The 15,655-nt window shown below is 49.5% G+C and overlaps 1 protein-coding gene across 1 annotated transcript in view; it reads right to left on the bottom strand.

Moving 5' to 3' along the window:
* GRIP2 (glutamate receptor interacting protein 2) overlaps nucleotides 1-15,655 on the bottom strand; it is a 52,874-nt gene that overhangs the window by 26,240 nt on the left and 10,979 nt on the right. Inside the window, exons 2-3 of the mRNA XM_015585755.1 lie at nucleotides 439-519; nucleotides 33-168 (exon numbers count right to left, since the gene is read on the bottom strand). Coding sequence (XP_015441241.1) covers nucleotides 33-168; nucleotides 439-519 — 217 coding nt within the window. The remainder of the gene's footprint in view (nucleotides 1-32; nucleotides 169-438; nucleotides 520-15,655) is intronic.

Below are 15,655 nucleotides of genomic sequence, written 5' to 3'. Positions count from 1 at the left end.
TTCCTGCTGCCCCCACCAAGACCACTTCTCACCTGGCCGCGAGCCCCCCAGGCCTCAGATTGGAGACTCTGGGCTTCCCATCTTTGTCCGTGCCACCTGAGATGGTAAGGCCCAGCGTGCTGCCTTCTTTCTTGATCAGCTCCACCACGGTGACCCCTCGGAACTCCTCTGCCAACAGATTGGGGGTGAGGGGGCACATTGGGGCAATTCTGGGCCCCCAGCTCCAAGACAAGTGAGGCTAACAGTTGCTAATCAGGGCACTTGGTTGCTTTATGCTGGGTGAGATCATCTCCTTTTTACAGAGGAGAATCAGAGAGGTTAAGTGGTTGGCCTAAAGTCACAGAGCAAGTTAGCAGCAGAACCAATGCTGTCTGAACCCCACCCAGAGCTCTCTGTGCCTCCAGGACAGAGAAAGAGGAAGGAGAGGGGGTTCGTTACCCGGGATGCTCTGTCTGCGGCACGCCAGGGCTACGTCGGCTCCTCCTGCATCCTTGCCTCCTTTGGAGTAAGGTCCATCGTCTGCGGGCAAGAGAGAGAGAGAGAAAAGTCTCTGAGTGTCATTTTCATCTCCATTCAAGCAAACCCTTCTGCTTTGGGAACCTTCCGCTTCGTGGAGGTGGCGTGTAAGAGGGGTTCCTCCCCGCTATCATCTTCACCTGAGTCTGCTGGAGGATCTTTGTGGCTTCTCCCAAGGGAGGCTCCGTCTCTGCCCTTGGGGCTGAATAACACTCTTCTGAACACTCACTACTTACTGGGAACCTCATAGCTGTTCTGTGTTTGACCATCTCCACAGCCCCACGGATGATATTATTATCATGAATGACATTATTCCACTGTACAAATAAGGAAGTTGAGGCCCAGAGAGGGACAACTCATGTCCACAGGCGCACAGCTGGGAAGTCAGGCAATTTGGATTAGAACCTGCATTGACTGACCCCACCACCAGGGGCTGTGCTTGCACATCTGCTTAGACAAGGAACTCTGTCACATGCAGAAATCACAGCACATGGGAGACAGTACTGACCATGAGCAAGTTCAATCTTGAGTGGACCTGATTAATGCTTCTTGGTGAGAACTGTACTTTACAGTGTACTAGCCATATCCTAGGCAGCCCAAGGTAAGCCTGTCACCTTTAACTTTGATTCTAGAAAAGGCTCTCCCATTATTTTTTCAAGTATTGTTTCCTTCATCTCTCTTTTAAAATGATTAATAGATGTACTTTGGGATTTTCCACTTTATCCCCCATGACCAATTGTCCACCAATCACATTTCCTATTCTTTATTTCTCTAGGATGTGTCTAATCTCCAATGAAATCTATCATTTTGGTTTTTTAACGTATTATGAAAATTTTCATACATTTCAAATATCAAGAAAGTAATAGAATCATATAAGGCAGAGGTTCTCGAAGTGCGGTTTCCAGATTAACAATACTTGCATCCCTTGGGAACTTGTCAGAAATGTAAATTCTTGGGCTCCACCCAGGACCTACCAAGTCAAAAACTTGGGAAGTGAAGTTTAGCAATCTGTATGTGTGCGTGTTAGTATATTAACCTAATATTTTTCTCCACTTTAAAAAATTTATATACATGAAAATTAATTCTTTCTGGCGTGTATTTCTTTGGGTTTGGGGAAATGTGTCTTAACAGCCACTGAGATCAAGTTTTAGAATATTTCCATTGCCCGCCCAAATTCTCCCCTATCTAATCCCTTCCCCACTCTCAGCCCCTGACGAGCCCTGATCTGTTTTCTCTCCATATAATTTTGCCTTCCCTAGGATGTCATATAAATGCATTCATGTGGTATGTCGTCTTTGGAGTCTAGCTTCTTTCATTTAGCATAATCTTTTGAGACTCATGCATTTTGTTGAGCACATCAATAGTCTGTTTCTTTTCATCATCAAATGATGTCCCATTGTGTGGATATACCAGTTGGTTTAGCCGTTCACCTGTTGAAAGACATTTCCATCATTTCCAGTTTGGGGTGACTTTAAATGAAGCCATAATAAATGTTTGCATACAGGCTTTTGTTTGGACATAAGTTTCCATTCCACTTGGGTTAATACCCAGGAATGAGACTTTGGGTCACACGGTAAGGATGAGGTTAATTTTGTAAGAAACTGCCAAACTCTGTTTGAAAGTGGCTGCACTACTTTGTATGTCCACCAGTGATATGAGAGGGTTCCAGCCGCTTCACATTCTCACTAGCACTTGGCAATATCAGTTAGGATTTTATTTGTTTAATTTTAGTCATTCTGATAGATGGGTAGAGCTATCTTATTGTGGTTTTAATTCACATTTGCCGAATGACAAATGATGTTGAGCACTTTTCTTTATTTGCCATTCATATATATCTTCTTTGGCGAAGTATCTGTCCAAATCTTTTGCCCATTTTTAAAACGGCGTTGATTTCTTGTTTTTAAATTTTTATATATTCTGGATACAAATCCTTTGTCAGATGTAATAATTTGTGTTTTGAAAAGCCCACTAGGTGATTCTGTGTCACACTGAGGTTTGAGTAATAATGAATTGTATTTACCCATCATCTAGTTTGAACAATTATTAACACTCTGTAGTGTTTACTACATTTACTTTTATCTATGCTGAAATATTTTAAAACAAAGCCTAGACATAATGAAATTACACCTCTAAATATTCCAGTATGCATTGAAAAATAAGAATATATTTCTTACATAACAAAAATATTATTATCGCACCTTACAAAATTAAAAGAATTTCTTAATTATTAATTTAATACTCACTCCATATTCAAATCTTCCCAATTCCAATGAGTTTTTAATTCTAAGAAGTACATTTTTTGGTTTTTGAAAGCTCCATTTTGTTCTTTTGCTTATCTCCTTGTTCTTTCCTTTTCTATTATTCCTTGTGTGTCTCTAATAATTTTAAATCTTTCAACATTCATCTATTAGTCTATTATTATCTCACATTCTTGAGAGGTATTTCTGCTGTCTGGGCTGTGTGATGATGCTCCCTCATGGTGGATTGTTTCCTGTGTATTTGGTAATTGTTGGATTGTGAGCTCATCTTAGTGGAATTTTATCTGTGGGAATCTTATTCAGCCTGGTTGAGGGTAGGTCCCTCCAATGTCTAAGAGAGGATTTGTAATTTCTTCCCCTGCGTGCCTGCCAAGGCATCATTATCCTGACACCAATGTTTACATTAAGTTCTGGGCACCAAGACTCTAGAACCATAGGGATAGTGTAAATTATAACCTTCAACAGAAATAAGGGGCACACTTCGGAACACAATTCTCAAAGGATACCTAGCTGAGACAGAGAAGTTTTTGTTTTATCTTCCTGGTAGACAGGTAGATATTTTCCAAGTCCCTCATTTCACTGAAGATACATCTTTTTAAAAGTCTTGGCTTTATGCTGGGGTGTCAGTTCTAACTAGGGCAGGTAGAAGGCAGCCTCTCCTATATCTCTAAGCTACTGAAACCCAGGACCTTGGTTACTAGACCAGCAAACACTCCCACTCCTGCTGCCACCCCAATAGGGAAGCCTGAGCATCAGTGCACCCTCATCCTGCTGGTTTTCATTTTCTTTTCATTTTTTGACTGCAAACGCATTGGATTTGTACATCAGTTTGTGGAAAACGAACATCTTTACCATCTTGAGTCTTCCAATCAATAAACATAGTGCATTCCTCTATTTATTTTTGTCTTATTTAATTTTTCCCAAGAACACTGTGTACTTTCCTGGGTAAAGGTCTTGCACCTTTCTCATTAAATGTATTCCTAGATATCGGCGGTGTTTTAATGCTATCATAAATGCAATTGTTTTTCAAATTTCATTTTCTAATTATTTATTGCTAATATGTAATAATACAATTGATTTTATATTCTGACCTTTAAAATGCACAAATTAATTCTAATAGTTTATCTGTAGATACTTTTGAATTTTCTGTCACCTGTAAATGATGACAGCTTTATTTTTTACTTTCTAAACTTTATACTCTGTATTTCTTTTACTCGTCTTATAGCACTGGCCAGACCTCCAGTACAAAGCTGAGAGAAGTGGTTATACCGACCATCAGAATCTCCTTCCTACCTCATCCTCTACACTTCCTGTAAGTTTATCTGTGCATCTCAAAGCAGATTGAAGCTAGAGGTTTCAGGCTACTTGCTCTGGTGATAACACCAGAGCCCAGTATCCCCTTGTCTTAGACATTTGTGTGTGTTCTGGATTCTCTATGTTCTGACAGGCGAGGGGAAGGACTCACATGTTGTGCGCCGGCCATGCCCTGTGTACACTACCTACATTATCTCCTTCTATCTCGTTCACTTGTCACAGTGACCCTGGGAGGAAGTAGATGCTACCATCACACCCACTTTGGCAGATGAGAAAACTGAGGCTCAGAGCAGCAAAGTCCTTGGCCAAGGCAGCCTCTGCAAAGAGCCAGAACCAGACCGCAGGCCCCTTTGCCCACACCACCTTGTGTTCCGGGCTCCCTTGACCAGCTTAATTTTTCATATTCCTTCCCCAATTCCTTTCTCAGCACTGGACTGAGATGGGCAAGGACAACTGAAAAACCATCAAGCTGGAGATCTCTTCCATGCCGCCTCAGAGGGGTACTCCTCCCAGGAACCAGGTATATACCATGGGCTTCTGCTGCTTCCTCAGGCCTCACCTGAGCCTTCACATCCCCTGCCCTCTGCTTGCCCTTGAAGAATAGCCTTCCTGCTGCCCCCACCCCTGTGGCTCCAGCTTGGCCTAGTATTAAGATCATGGGCTCAGGGCTCAGCCAGGCCTGAGAGCAGATCCTACCTAGCTCAGCCATTCACCAGCTATGGGAAGGCCACTCCTCTCCCTCCCTCCACCTTCCAGCCTCTAGGTCACAGCAAGACCTAACTCACGGGACCCATCTGTCCTCCTCACTCCTCAGAGGTGTGAGAAAGAAGGGCTGGAAAGGAATTCACCCTGGCAGAAGGCAGAAGCCACTTATTCCATCCCAGCCAGGTCCTTTCATGAGAGGGAGGATCAGATGAGGGTTCAGCAAGGGGTAGGATCAGTCTGGGTCAAGATCAGGACCCAACCTGGGCCAGGGTGGGGGCTCAGTCAGAACCAGGAACAGAGTTCAGTCTATGGCATGTTTCTCAGGCTTAGCACTATTGACATTTTTGCTGGATAATTCCATGTAGTGAGGGGCTTTCTTCTGCACTGTAGGCTACTTAACAGTATTCCTGCCTTCTAACCACCAGATGCCAGTAGCACCCCCATCCCAGTCATGACAACCCGAAATAACTCAAAATATTGCCAAATGTCTCCTAGGGGAACAATATTGCCCCCCATTGAGAATCACTGCTCTAAAGTCAAGGTTGGGGCTCAGGCTGAGTCAGGGGCAGGGCTCCGCCTGGGTCTAAGGAAGCCTAAGTACCTCATCACCTGCAGCTCTAACCACTGAGAAACCATCCCCACTCCCCCATCACTCCACTCTGTTAGACCAGGGCCAGGCTCCCTTTGCTTGCGAGAAGGTGATAAATAAATCAAAAAGCAGTTAAACCCAGAATCATTTCTAGGGCCCCTGGAGTTGGGCCCCTAGCAGCTCTGCTCACCCCTTTTCCCCAGGCTCCTATTCACATCAGCCACCAACAATTTAGGCAACACCTCATTAAGTATAACACTTCCCATTATGGTTCTCTAATTCACACTTCATTTAGAATCAACAAGATGTTCCTAGGCTAATAAAATTAATAAGACTGGGTTCTATCAACTGTGTGACAGCGAACTTGTCAGGTATTTAATGTGGGCAATTCTGGAATTAAAATCTGTCTTATACTGTGAAAATTAGATTCTGCCACTGAACAGTCCTTCTCTCTCGGGTTGCCCTAGGAAGACCAGAGATAAGTTTGCTGGCTCCAGGTTTATGAGTCTGAGGATGGGAGAGGGGGTGATTATGTCTTAAGGAGAGGAGGAGGAGGCTGAGGATCAGTTGGCCCAATTCAGAGCTGTTAGGATCCCAGAGTGGAGTGTAACAACTGTGGGTTCAAAGTAGAGTTTTGAGCCCTGATATTAAAAACACAATATTGGAAAATAGGATCTCCAAATGCAGGATTCTAAAGCAAAGGATGCAGGATGCTGGCTGCCGAAGGCGAGGACCAATTTCCTGGGCTGTCTCTGTGGAATCCTCCAAGTTTGTCCTCCCCATCCCCTCCTCATCCCAATATTCAGCTCTTCCTCTGGAGAACTACTCAGTGCTGAATTGGGCTTCAGTGACACCTTTGGGATAGCTGAGATGCATGGGTGTGCTTTCCTTAGCACTGAGTGGTCTCAACCCTCTCCTGTAATTTTTTTGCAGGCTTTGGGCCATCTCTTTTCCTAGCTGTCAGGTGGGCCTGACTGTCTTCTGCAAACCAGGATTCGTACAACTGTGTGCAAACAAAGAGTCAGTGGGCAATAAGTGAGGACTTGAGAGACTCTTTTCTCGGGAAGGCTTGCGCATTTTAGGGTGTGACCTTGAAGACTTATCTTGGAGGTCATCTAGGCCACTCTGAATAGGTGACTTGCAGGATACAAAACTTCTGGACTTCTAAGACCCACTGCTATATTCAGAAAGTCATCCATAAGGAATGCTTCAATGTTTGCCGATGCCTGTTCAGAGGGGACATAGCATCCCACTGTCAAGAGCATCCTTGGGTGTGTGTGTTTGTGGGAAATTGAGGCAGCATTTAAATCAAGAACCAAAGCAGGGTCAGAATTGCCATTGGCTATGTGACTTAAGTCTATTTCTCTACCTGTAAAATGGGAGTTTATCCCCCCGTTGCTGACTTCAGCCAGCCCAGGTTTGAGAATTTGAGGGACTTATTTATAGAAATCCCCATGGCGGTTCAGGCCTCAATCTCCCTCCCTCAGAGAAAATGCTCACTCTCTCCCAAGCTCTCCCTCTTTTTTGTTCTGGGACCTGGTAATTATATGCTTAGAGATGAAGGCTTTTCAAAAACATCTTTCCCACCAATTTTCAGCTGGAAACATGCATAAAAAACAGGGATATTTTTATCCGCATGTTTCTTTTTTCCTGTCTCCTCCTCCCAGCAATGGGCAATTATGAGCTTTTGCCTTCAGTCAATCCATCCTGTAAGGACTCGTTTCAGAGGGAAATTCATTTCCGCAGTGATGCCAGCGATGCCAGCCATCCCGGCAAAGGAGGGCTGGGTGAGTGGGGGAGCAGGAGGGAGAGATGCTGTACCCAGCACATGTACACCTGGTCCCCAGCCCCACGCTGAGCCCAGGGTGCTTGGGTGGGTTTTTTATTTCATTTCTCTTGAAAGTGTTGCTAATTTGCCTTCATTATCGCCATCTCTCTGGGGCCCCAGGGAGCTATTGAGCTTTGACAAAGGGAAAAGGAAGTCAGCCCCTGCCCAGGCTGCCTTTGCCAGGATCCCGCCCAAGCAGGAAATGGGTACAGGAGTGGGGAGGTGGTAGGGGTGCTGGGCAGGGCTATAGACTCAGCCTTGACTGAAGCCTGGTTCTGTGGGTTTCAGGAGGGAGCATTCAGCATGTGGGAGGCGGGGGTTGAGAAAATGAATGCCCAGAGACTCAATATGGGAAGAACAGGAAGTGGCTGCATGACAGAGGGCCACCAACAGAGCCAATCACCTCCCACTCCCCACTCCCGTGTGCCAACTGGGAGAAAGGGGCCCCCACTCGCCCCTGGGTCCAACCATCACAATAGTATATGGTAGCCCATTGGCACCTCTCCAGAGAAACCAGCCTCGGCAGTCCACCAAGTGACTGGCCAGTCCTGCCTTGGTTGGTCTCACCTCAGAAGGCATCACTGGTTCAGTCGAAAAGGAAGGATGAACTTTGAACTTAGGCCAACTTCAGCTTCTGATTTGAACTCTGCTGGTTACTGGCTAAAGGATCTGGGACAAGTCATTTCTTCTCTCTGACCTTCAGGCTTCTCCTCTGCACAGCGGGGGTGCCAGTGACCACCGCATGGGCGGATGGGAGGAATTGGTGAGAGTCTGTGGTATATAGAAGCCATGATACATAGTAGTTCTCTCCCTGCCTCATTTACTCACATCGTTAGAAAGGTTTTCCTAGATGAATAATGGTAACATCTAGGAAACACCTATGAAGTGCTGGGTGTAGTTCTATGTGCTTCATAAGCATGATCTCATTTAATCCTCACCACTTTCTGAGGTGGTATGATTGTTATTCTCATTTTCCAGATAGGGAGACTGTGGCACAGAGCGGTTAAGTGACTTCCCACAATAAGGAGCGAGGCCAAGATTTGAACCGAGGCCGCGTTCTAAGAACTTTAAAATTATTACCACTTCATGGTCATGATAATATTATGTGGCAGGAATCATTATCATCCCCATGTTGATGGGGAAACTGAGGCACAAGAAGGTGAAGGGAACTGCCTAGGGTCACGAGCAGCAGTGCCAGTGGACCCCTCCAGTCTCCTCCTACCCCATGACAGGCCTGGGTTCTCGGGGATAAGGCCTGTGGCCCAGCCTCAGCTCTTTTGGGTACGCCTCACTGAATAATGCCCCTCTGGCCATCATGGGCTGGACCAGGGCAGACAGCTGGATAGAGATGCATCGAAGCCAGTTCCGGGCTGACCTTGGAATGACAGCTCCGATTCTCACCGCTGACAAACCTCCCCAGAAGCCTGCCTCCCATGGGGAGGGAAGCATGGAAAAGTCAACTTGGCATGCTGTTCAGTGCATGTTTTTAAGGGAAACAAGAAGAAATATATCAATAGATTTAAAAAGTAGACGCCTGATTCACTCGGTGCCAAGAATTGCAAAAGAAAAAGAACATGGAAAGGGAGCGCTGGGTGTGGGGCCCTTCCCTGTGCCAGGCGTGCTGTAAGCACTATACATGCACGAAGGAGTTTAACCCTCTCAGGAGCAATGGGAGGAAGGTCTACTGATGCTCCTCGTTTTACAGATGAGGAGACCAAGGCCCAGAAAGGTCACTCAGCTGGTGAGCTGCCGAGGAATGACTGGAATCCGGGCTTTTCGGGCCCCCCAACCGACCCCATCCTTAACCCTTGGCTTTGTTCTCTCCTTCTCACGAGAGGGCAATGGACCCCAAAGGAGGGGAACCCAAGAAGGCAGTGTCGGCCTGCAGGAGGCTCTGCATCAGGGCTCACACATCCACAGGCTGGGCACATCAGGCCTATCAGGAGCCCCAGATAGATTGCCAGCCTTGCAATCCCCCTTCTACAAGGTGTGTGGGGTCCCTGGCACTGGGCCTGGAGCCACGCTTGGGCTGACATGGCCCTCCATAGGGCCATAGGGGTCCCAACATCATGTAGGATGGGCTCAAGTCAGGCCCTGGCCTTGTGTCTTCTGGGTCTGTGCTCTGAAACTGGTCCTATCAGGGAGTGCGACCTCAAAACTGGGTCACCATGGAACCATTTTATTTCCTAATAGTGGCTACGTGGAGCAGTGAAAAGACTCAATTCACCTGGTTGAGAGTAAAAGCAAATCTCTAGCCACAGTTAAGTCCCTTGGCCTCCCTGACCTCACCTCCTAATACTCTCCCCTTCGCCAGCTCCATTCCAGTGCACAGTTCCTTCTGCCCAGAAGGTTCTTCCCCAGACATCCACCAAACTCCTTCCCTCATCTCCCTCAGAAACTTGTGGAAGCGTCACCTTCTCAGGGAGGTCTTCCTCTGTCAGCCTGTTTAAACTTATATCTGCACCCACCATACCTCCAACACCTCCCATCGCCTTCCTTCCCTGCTTCATTTTTCTTCATAGCATGAGACACCATCTAATAGACCTCATTTTTTTTTTAACTTTGTGATTTTATTTACTATCTGCCTCTGCTCCCCTAGGATATCAACTCCCAGGGGGCTGGGTTGTCTGCCTGTTCACTGCTGCGTCCAGAACAGAGAGCCTGGCACACAGTAAGTGCTCAGTAAATAATTCTGAATTCGATTCTCACAGATTAGGAGAATGGAAATGAAAGAGGTGAAGTGAGTTGCTCATGGCTGTAGATTTGGGAAGAGGCAGAGCCAGGATGCAAATCCAGGCCTCCCTGGCTCCAGGCCATAACCTCCATGGTATGGGGTCTAGAGTTCCCCCATGGCTACAGCCCGACCCGTGGAACAGGTGGTCAGGTCTGCCCAAGGATCCAGGTGGTTTGGTGAGAGTTCCCTTAGAGGAGTGAGAAGCCCAGGCCACAGCAAAAGGACTCCACCCCACTACACACACACACGTGCACGCGCGTGCGCACACACACACACACACACACACACACACACACACTGCCCAAGCCTTCCCAGCCGTGGCTAGACGGCAAGTGCTCACTCAGGCCTAGCAGGCCCTGGGAACAAAGACCACTTTGTGGCTGGGAGTGAGAAAGGAGTGAACACTGTGGGGGGGATGAGAGTGGGGGGGACACACACACAACACACACAACACTTCCTGCCAAAGTCTGCGTTCAAGCCCACTGTGTGCCCCAGCCCGGTCACGCCTTTTCCTGCAAGCGTGCAGGGTTAGTGGCAGGGCGGTTAACAAGGCTCCCAGGAGCAAGACGGGACACGGCCAGGGTACGGGCCTGAGAAAGAACTCGTGCAGGCAGGAGTCCTTCAGGGACAGAAAAGGGGCCCTAGGCAGTGCGTCCCACAGACTCCAGCCCCAAGCCTGGGGATCACTGCCCGTGGCCTGACTTCTCAGGGCCTCAGCCTTCTCTGCAAAATGCGGAGGGCGCATGGAGTAGCCACCTGTTAGCTGTCTTTGTCCCCCTGCTCCAGGGGAGGACGTGTGACTAGATCTGGCCAAAGACCCAGTGATTGGTCAGGAGTGGTCATGTGATCCAAGCTGGGCAGACGAGAGTAGGCCCTGGGACATTTGCTGAAACTGTTGGAAACAGTCGTTCCTTAGAGAGATCTGAGCTGGTTGACCTTAGGCTCGAAAGTATTAGAGCCCCTCTGGGTACCTCAAGAAGAGAGAGTATGCCTGGAAATTATACTCGTCTAAAGAGAAGCAGAGACCGAGTCCTAAAGATGTTAACTGAGCACCTGGATCCTGCTGTGCCTAAAGCTCTATCTTTGGATTTTCCCGAAAAAGAGCCTCAGCTCTGACACCAACTGAGGTGGGTGTGATCATCAGCTTCTGTGATCTGGGGAGGAATCTAGGTGGGGGCTGCAGTGAGGGTGAAGGTCAAGTAAGTCATCAGAGAGAGAAAAAGCCAGGGAGGTCATGAATGCCAAGACGAGGAGCTGTGATCAGATTTGAGTGTTAGAAAGCTCCCTCCCAAGGCAGCACAGGGAAAGGCAGTGGAAGCAGGAGGCCAGGGAGAAGCCTGGGCAGAGACCCAGGCAGGCAACAGTGAAGCCGGAGCCCAAGTGGAGGCAGAAGGCCCACGAAGAGGGGAATGATACCTCTCTGGCAGTATCCCAGGTGAGATCTCTGGGGTAGCACTGCCTTTGTGGTTCTGACCACGGCAGGCTGAGGTGACCCCACTCACCTGGGCCTTAGGTCGAAAAGACACATATGCCCAGGCCAGGAAAGCAGTGCCTCCATTTATAGTGCAGTCACCACGAGTGGGCAGGGGCAGACTACATGGGGACAAATCCCAGCTTTGCCACTTCCGGATGTGTAGCCTTGGACAAGTCACTTAACACCTCTATGCCTCAGTTTCCCTAACTGTAAAGTGGGGAGAATACACAGTCCTGAGCTCACAGTTTTGCTGTGAGGATTAAATGAGAAAATGCACAGAGCCTGGCACAGAGTAAGATCTCCATAGCTGTCAGCCACTTTGTTCACGGTATTATTATCTGGGGGCCTGGGGGTAACCCCGCCTCTGCTCCTTGCCATGGGTGGGGAGGTGGCAGCCTAAGTTCACTGGGCCCTCGGAAGCAGGGTTGGGGGAGCTCTGCTGTAAAATCATGTGGGTGCCAATCCCGGCTCAGCCACTTCATTGTAGCTGTGGGGCCTTGGGTGGACCCCCGCCCCTTTCTGGGCCCGTTTCCTTACCTGTCCACTGGGACCACAGTCCCTACCTTTGGAGTTGGGACGAGGTAAAGTCAAGAGTGTGTCACATGTGGGAAGGGATTGACAGGGGTGGCCCTGGAGCACTGAGTGGAAGATGACCTGGTCCTGCCTCCTGACAAACTTCCTGTTGGGGGTAGCGGGGAAGAAAGGCACCGCCCAGCAGACTGAGGGTTGGAGAGACAGATGGACAGATGAATGGATGCAGCCCCTCCCCAAGGTTCAGCCCCAGGCACACCCAGGAATGTGGCAGCTATGTGACCCGGTCCCAATGAATTTCTAAAGCCCTAGGACTCACCTACCAGACCCTAAGGACTCACCAATCGGACTCTCAGGCAGGGCCTCTGCCTCTCGTCTCAAGGTCCAGGAGCTCCCTCCAAGTCACCTGACCTTGCCTTTGCTCTCATCCTTCTAGGTAGGGAGCTCACTCCGAGCAGCTCATGTGGAGGTGAATGCCCTACCTGAGGTACCTCTGTGGGGCTGAGCGCTGACTTCTGGAACTCCAGAGCCTGCTGCCCCTGATGTTCAGGGCAGCCCAAAGGATTCAGCCCCCGGCTGCAAGACAGCAGCCAGGGTCAAACAGACAGCTCTGTCACCTGCCCACCCTGGCCAGGTGTCCCACCCCCTGCATTCTCTCCAAGCCCTGGGTCTCGGGGGAGTGGCAGTCCCAGTCTTAACCATCCCAGTCCCTCCTCAGGGCAGCAGTTCCAGAGAGATGAGACAGTTCAGCCCCATCACTCTGCCCACAGGTCTCCCATGACTTACCGGCCTCTCCAGGGGTCTCCCGGCTGAGCCCACACAGCATGTCTGCTATTGTCTCCCTACTGACCACCAGCTCCCTCTGGAACCACGCTGCTTGGTCCCTCCCTCACTCTCCCCAGGGAGGGGCTGTGGGAGGGAAGCTCACAGCTCCCACTGGCTGGGCACCGAGTCCGCCCACTGCTACAGGAGGCTCTCTACTTAAAGGGGACATGGCTGTTGTCATGGCTGACTTCTGGATGGGGTTCAGCATCCCCCACACCCACAGCCTGGGAAGGAGAACTTTGAAAATGGCACGCCTAGGCCTCTCCCAGGGCCCCCAGCCAGATAGATCTTAGGTGCGGTTCAGTTCTAACTTGCCCTGGGACTCTGGCAAGTGATTGCCCATCCCAGGCCTCAGTTTTTCCATCCAGAGAAGGGGAACAGTGCCTTATAAACTTTTTTTTTAAGGAGAGTCAATTCCAACAGAATCTAAAAATGTAAATCAGATAAAACGCAGCCAATGGTTGATGACAGGGCGTGTCTATGCGTCTCAGATTAGAGGCTCTTGGGCTTGGAGCCCCCCAGGGCCCTTCCACTAACATACTAGGTGGATGTAACTACCTCCACCAGGCCTCAGTTTCCTTTTCTGTAAGGTGGAGTTTGGGGAAGATAAGTCCAGCAACCTGCCACATGGAGCATCCCCCCAGCTTTTTGGGAAGACCCAGTGAGCTGGGCCGAGGACCTGCCCATCTCTGGGCTTGATGGGCAAGGGCAGCTGGTCACAACTCCAGCCCCAGCTGGGTCTCAGCCCCGCACGCTCCTAGATTCCTCTATGCCAGCTCAGGACTGACCCTGGCAGCCCTGACAGACACCCAGGGCCCCTCCTCCAGGTCTCCAGCTGTTTCCGCTCTCCATCCCACCCATGTGTATTGGCACCAACTGAGGGTCAGACACCACACAGGTGCTGCAGAGAAGGGTGGGTGATAGCGACGTGGACAAAATCTGTACAACTACACATTGCATCCAGCTGGATGCAGCAGAGAACAAGACAAATGAGGTCTCAGCTCCCAAGAGATTCTTGGATGCCCGGGAATGAATGGGCTCAAATTTGTTCTGTATCCTGCAGGGAATGGGGGCTTCTTCTGGGTTCCTTCCTGAGAAGAAGTGCCCACCATGAAATCCAGCCCATCATTCCTGGGGTGAATGGGCTCAAATTTGTTCTGTATCCTGCAGGGAGTGGGGGCTTCTTCTGGGTTCCTTCCTGAAAGAAGTGCCCATCATTCCTGGGCCACCCACGCCAGCTCCTACAACCCCAACACTGATGGCATCCTCAGAACAATTCAGACTCTAACTCTGAGTTGGGGCCCGTTGTACCCCTTTATCTACAGGTTCATGTTGCTCCCCTGTTGCTCATTTCCCATGGATGCCTTCCTCTTTGGGTGACTTCAGGCACATCCAAGAGGGCCGGGTCCAGGTTCCAGGCAAGGTTCCCTTGGGCCAGCAGTGAGGCCAAAGGTCAAAGAGAGACGCCACATTCTCAGCCGTGGGAGGGATGGTGAGCGTGGGTCAGAGAGGGAGAACCTGGATCGGGCCAGGCAGGGAAGAGGGGGCAAGCTCCTGATGTGGTCCACAGTGCCAGGCGATGGTCAGGACAGGACTCTCAGTGAAGACCCTGACCATCATCAGGGTACCAAAGGCCACTTTGGAGCAGTCCCAGCTCCATACCAGGCAGGAAGGAATATGGCCTTCTTGGCATGTGAATATCTCTAAGAGATCCCGCCCTCTTTTCCCTAAATTTTCAGCTCCTTCAAGGAGGAGGGCTGAATGGCACACGAACCTTGAGAGCTACATCTGCCTCCTCTCATAAGAAAATATTTGCTAGCCATACAGATGCATTTAAATGAGCTATTAAGATAGGCTGTCGGAAACCTCGCCACATTTCTGTCTCTCTCGCTGATCCTTTGGAATTTACTTTTGTAAATGAGAAGCTCCTGGAAAGGTCACGCCATGGGTTACGGGAGAGCTTGCATGCAGCGTTTCTCTGAGTGCCTGCTGTGCCAGGCACTGAGGACACCAGGAAGCAGGTGGGAATCAGTGTCTTGCCTCTGCCCTCTGTCTCCGTCAGCCCACCGAGCACATCTGCATTTGATTTTATCCAAGAGTATGTTTGGAACCAACGATTCGTCTGTTTGGAACAAGTCAGATTTAAGTAAATAATTGGCACAAAGAGGTTAAGTAACTTGCCCAAGGTCATCCAGGTGTAAGGGTGGAGCCAGGTTCACACCTAAGAGGTCTGTTCTTAAAGGCGCTGATATGGGTCTCTCAGAATTTCAGGGACTTGCAAAGGGGCCCAGGAGTGCATATGAGGAGCAGGTAGCTCTGGCCAGGGGTCCACTGAGGAGGTGCTTCTGAGCCTGACTTTGAAGGATGGGAAAGAACAGAGAGTCCATAAATGCAATCCCATGTGATAAGTGAGGAGGCCGGATGGGAAGTGGAGATGTAGCCAGGTCACAAAGGATCAACCGAGGTCTCACTTCTCCAAGTGTGGTCCAAGAACCAGCAGCATGGGTGTCACCAGAGTTCACCAGCAATGCAGGCTCTCAGGCCCCACCCAGGCCTGCTAGATCCAGACCTTATTTTAACAAGGTCCCAAGGAATTCGGATGATGTTTCAGAAGCACAGCATTAGGAGTTTGGCTTTCCTCCTGCAGGCAGTGGGAGCCACAGATAGTGGTAGAGTAAAGTAGGAAGAAGGCTCTACAAGGACCTCAGACATGGAGCTCAGCCAAGGGAGACGTGGGGAGGATCTCCCCTGAGAGATGGCCTAAGAGCAGGCAGAGCTGCTGATCATCTGGCTCCAAAGACAACCCCTCTCCTCCAAAACTCAAAGCAGCAGAGGGCAAGAGGGCTGCATGCTGGGTGTGGGCCGTGACTGGACGAATGGC

The sequence above is a fragment of the Pteropus alecto genome, unplaced genomic scaffold (genome assembly GCF_000325575.1).
Source record: "Pteropus alecto unplaced genomic scaffold, ASM32557v1 scaffold92, whole genome shotgun sequence".
Taxonomy (NCBI): domain Eukaryota; kingdom Metazoa; phylum Chordata; class Mammalia; order Chiroptera; family Pteropodidae; genus Pteropus; species Pteropus alecto.
The sequence above is the reverse complement of the archived record's forward strand: the minus strand, read 5'-3'. Positions and strand labels throughout refer to the sequence as shown.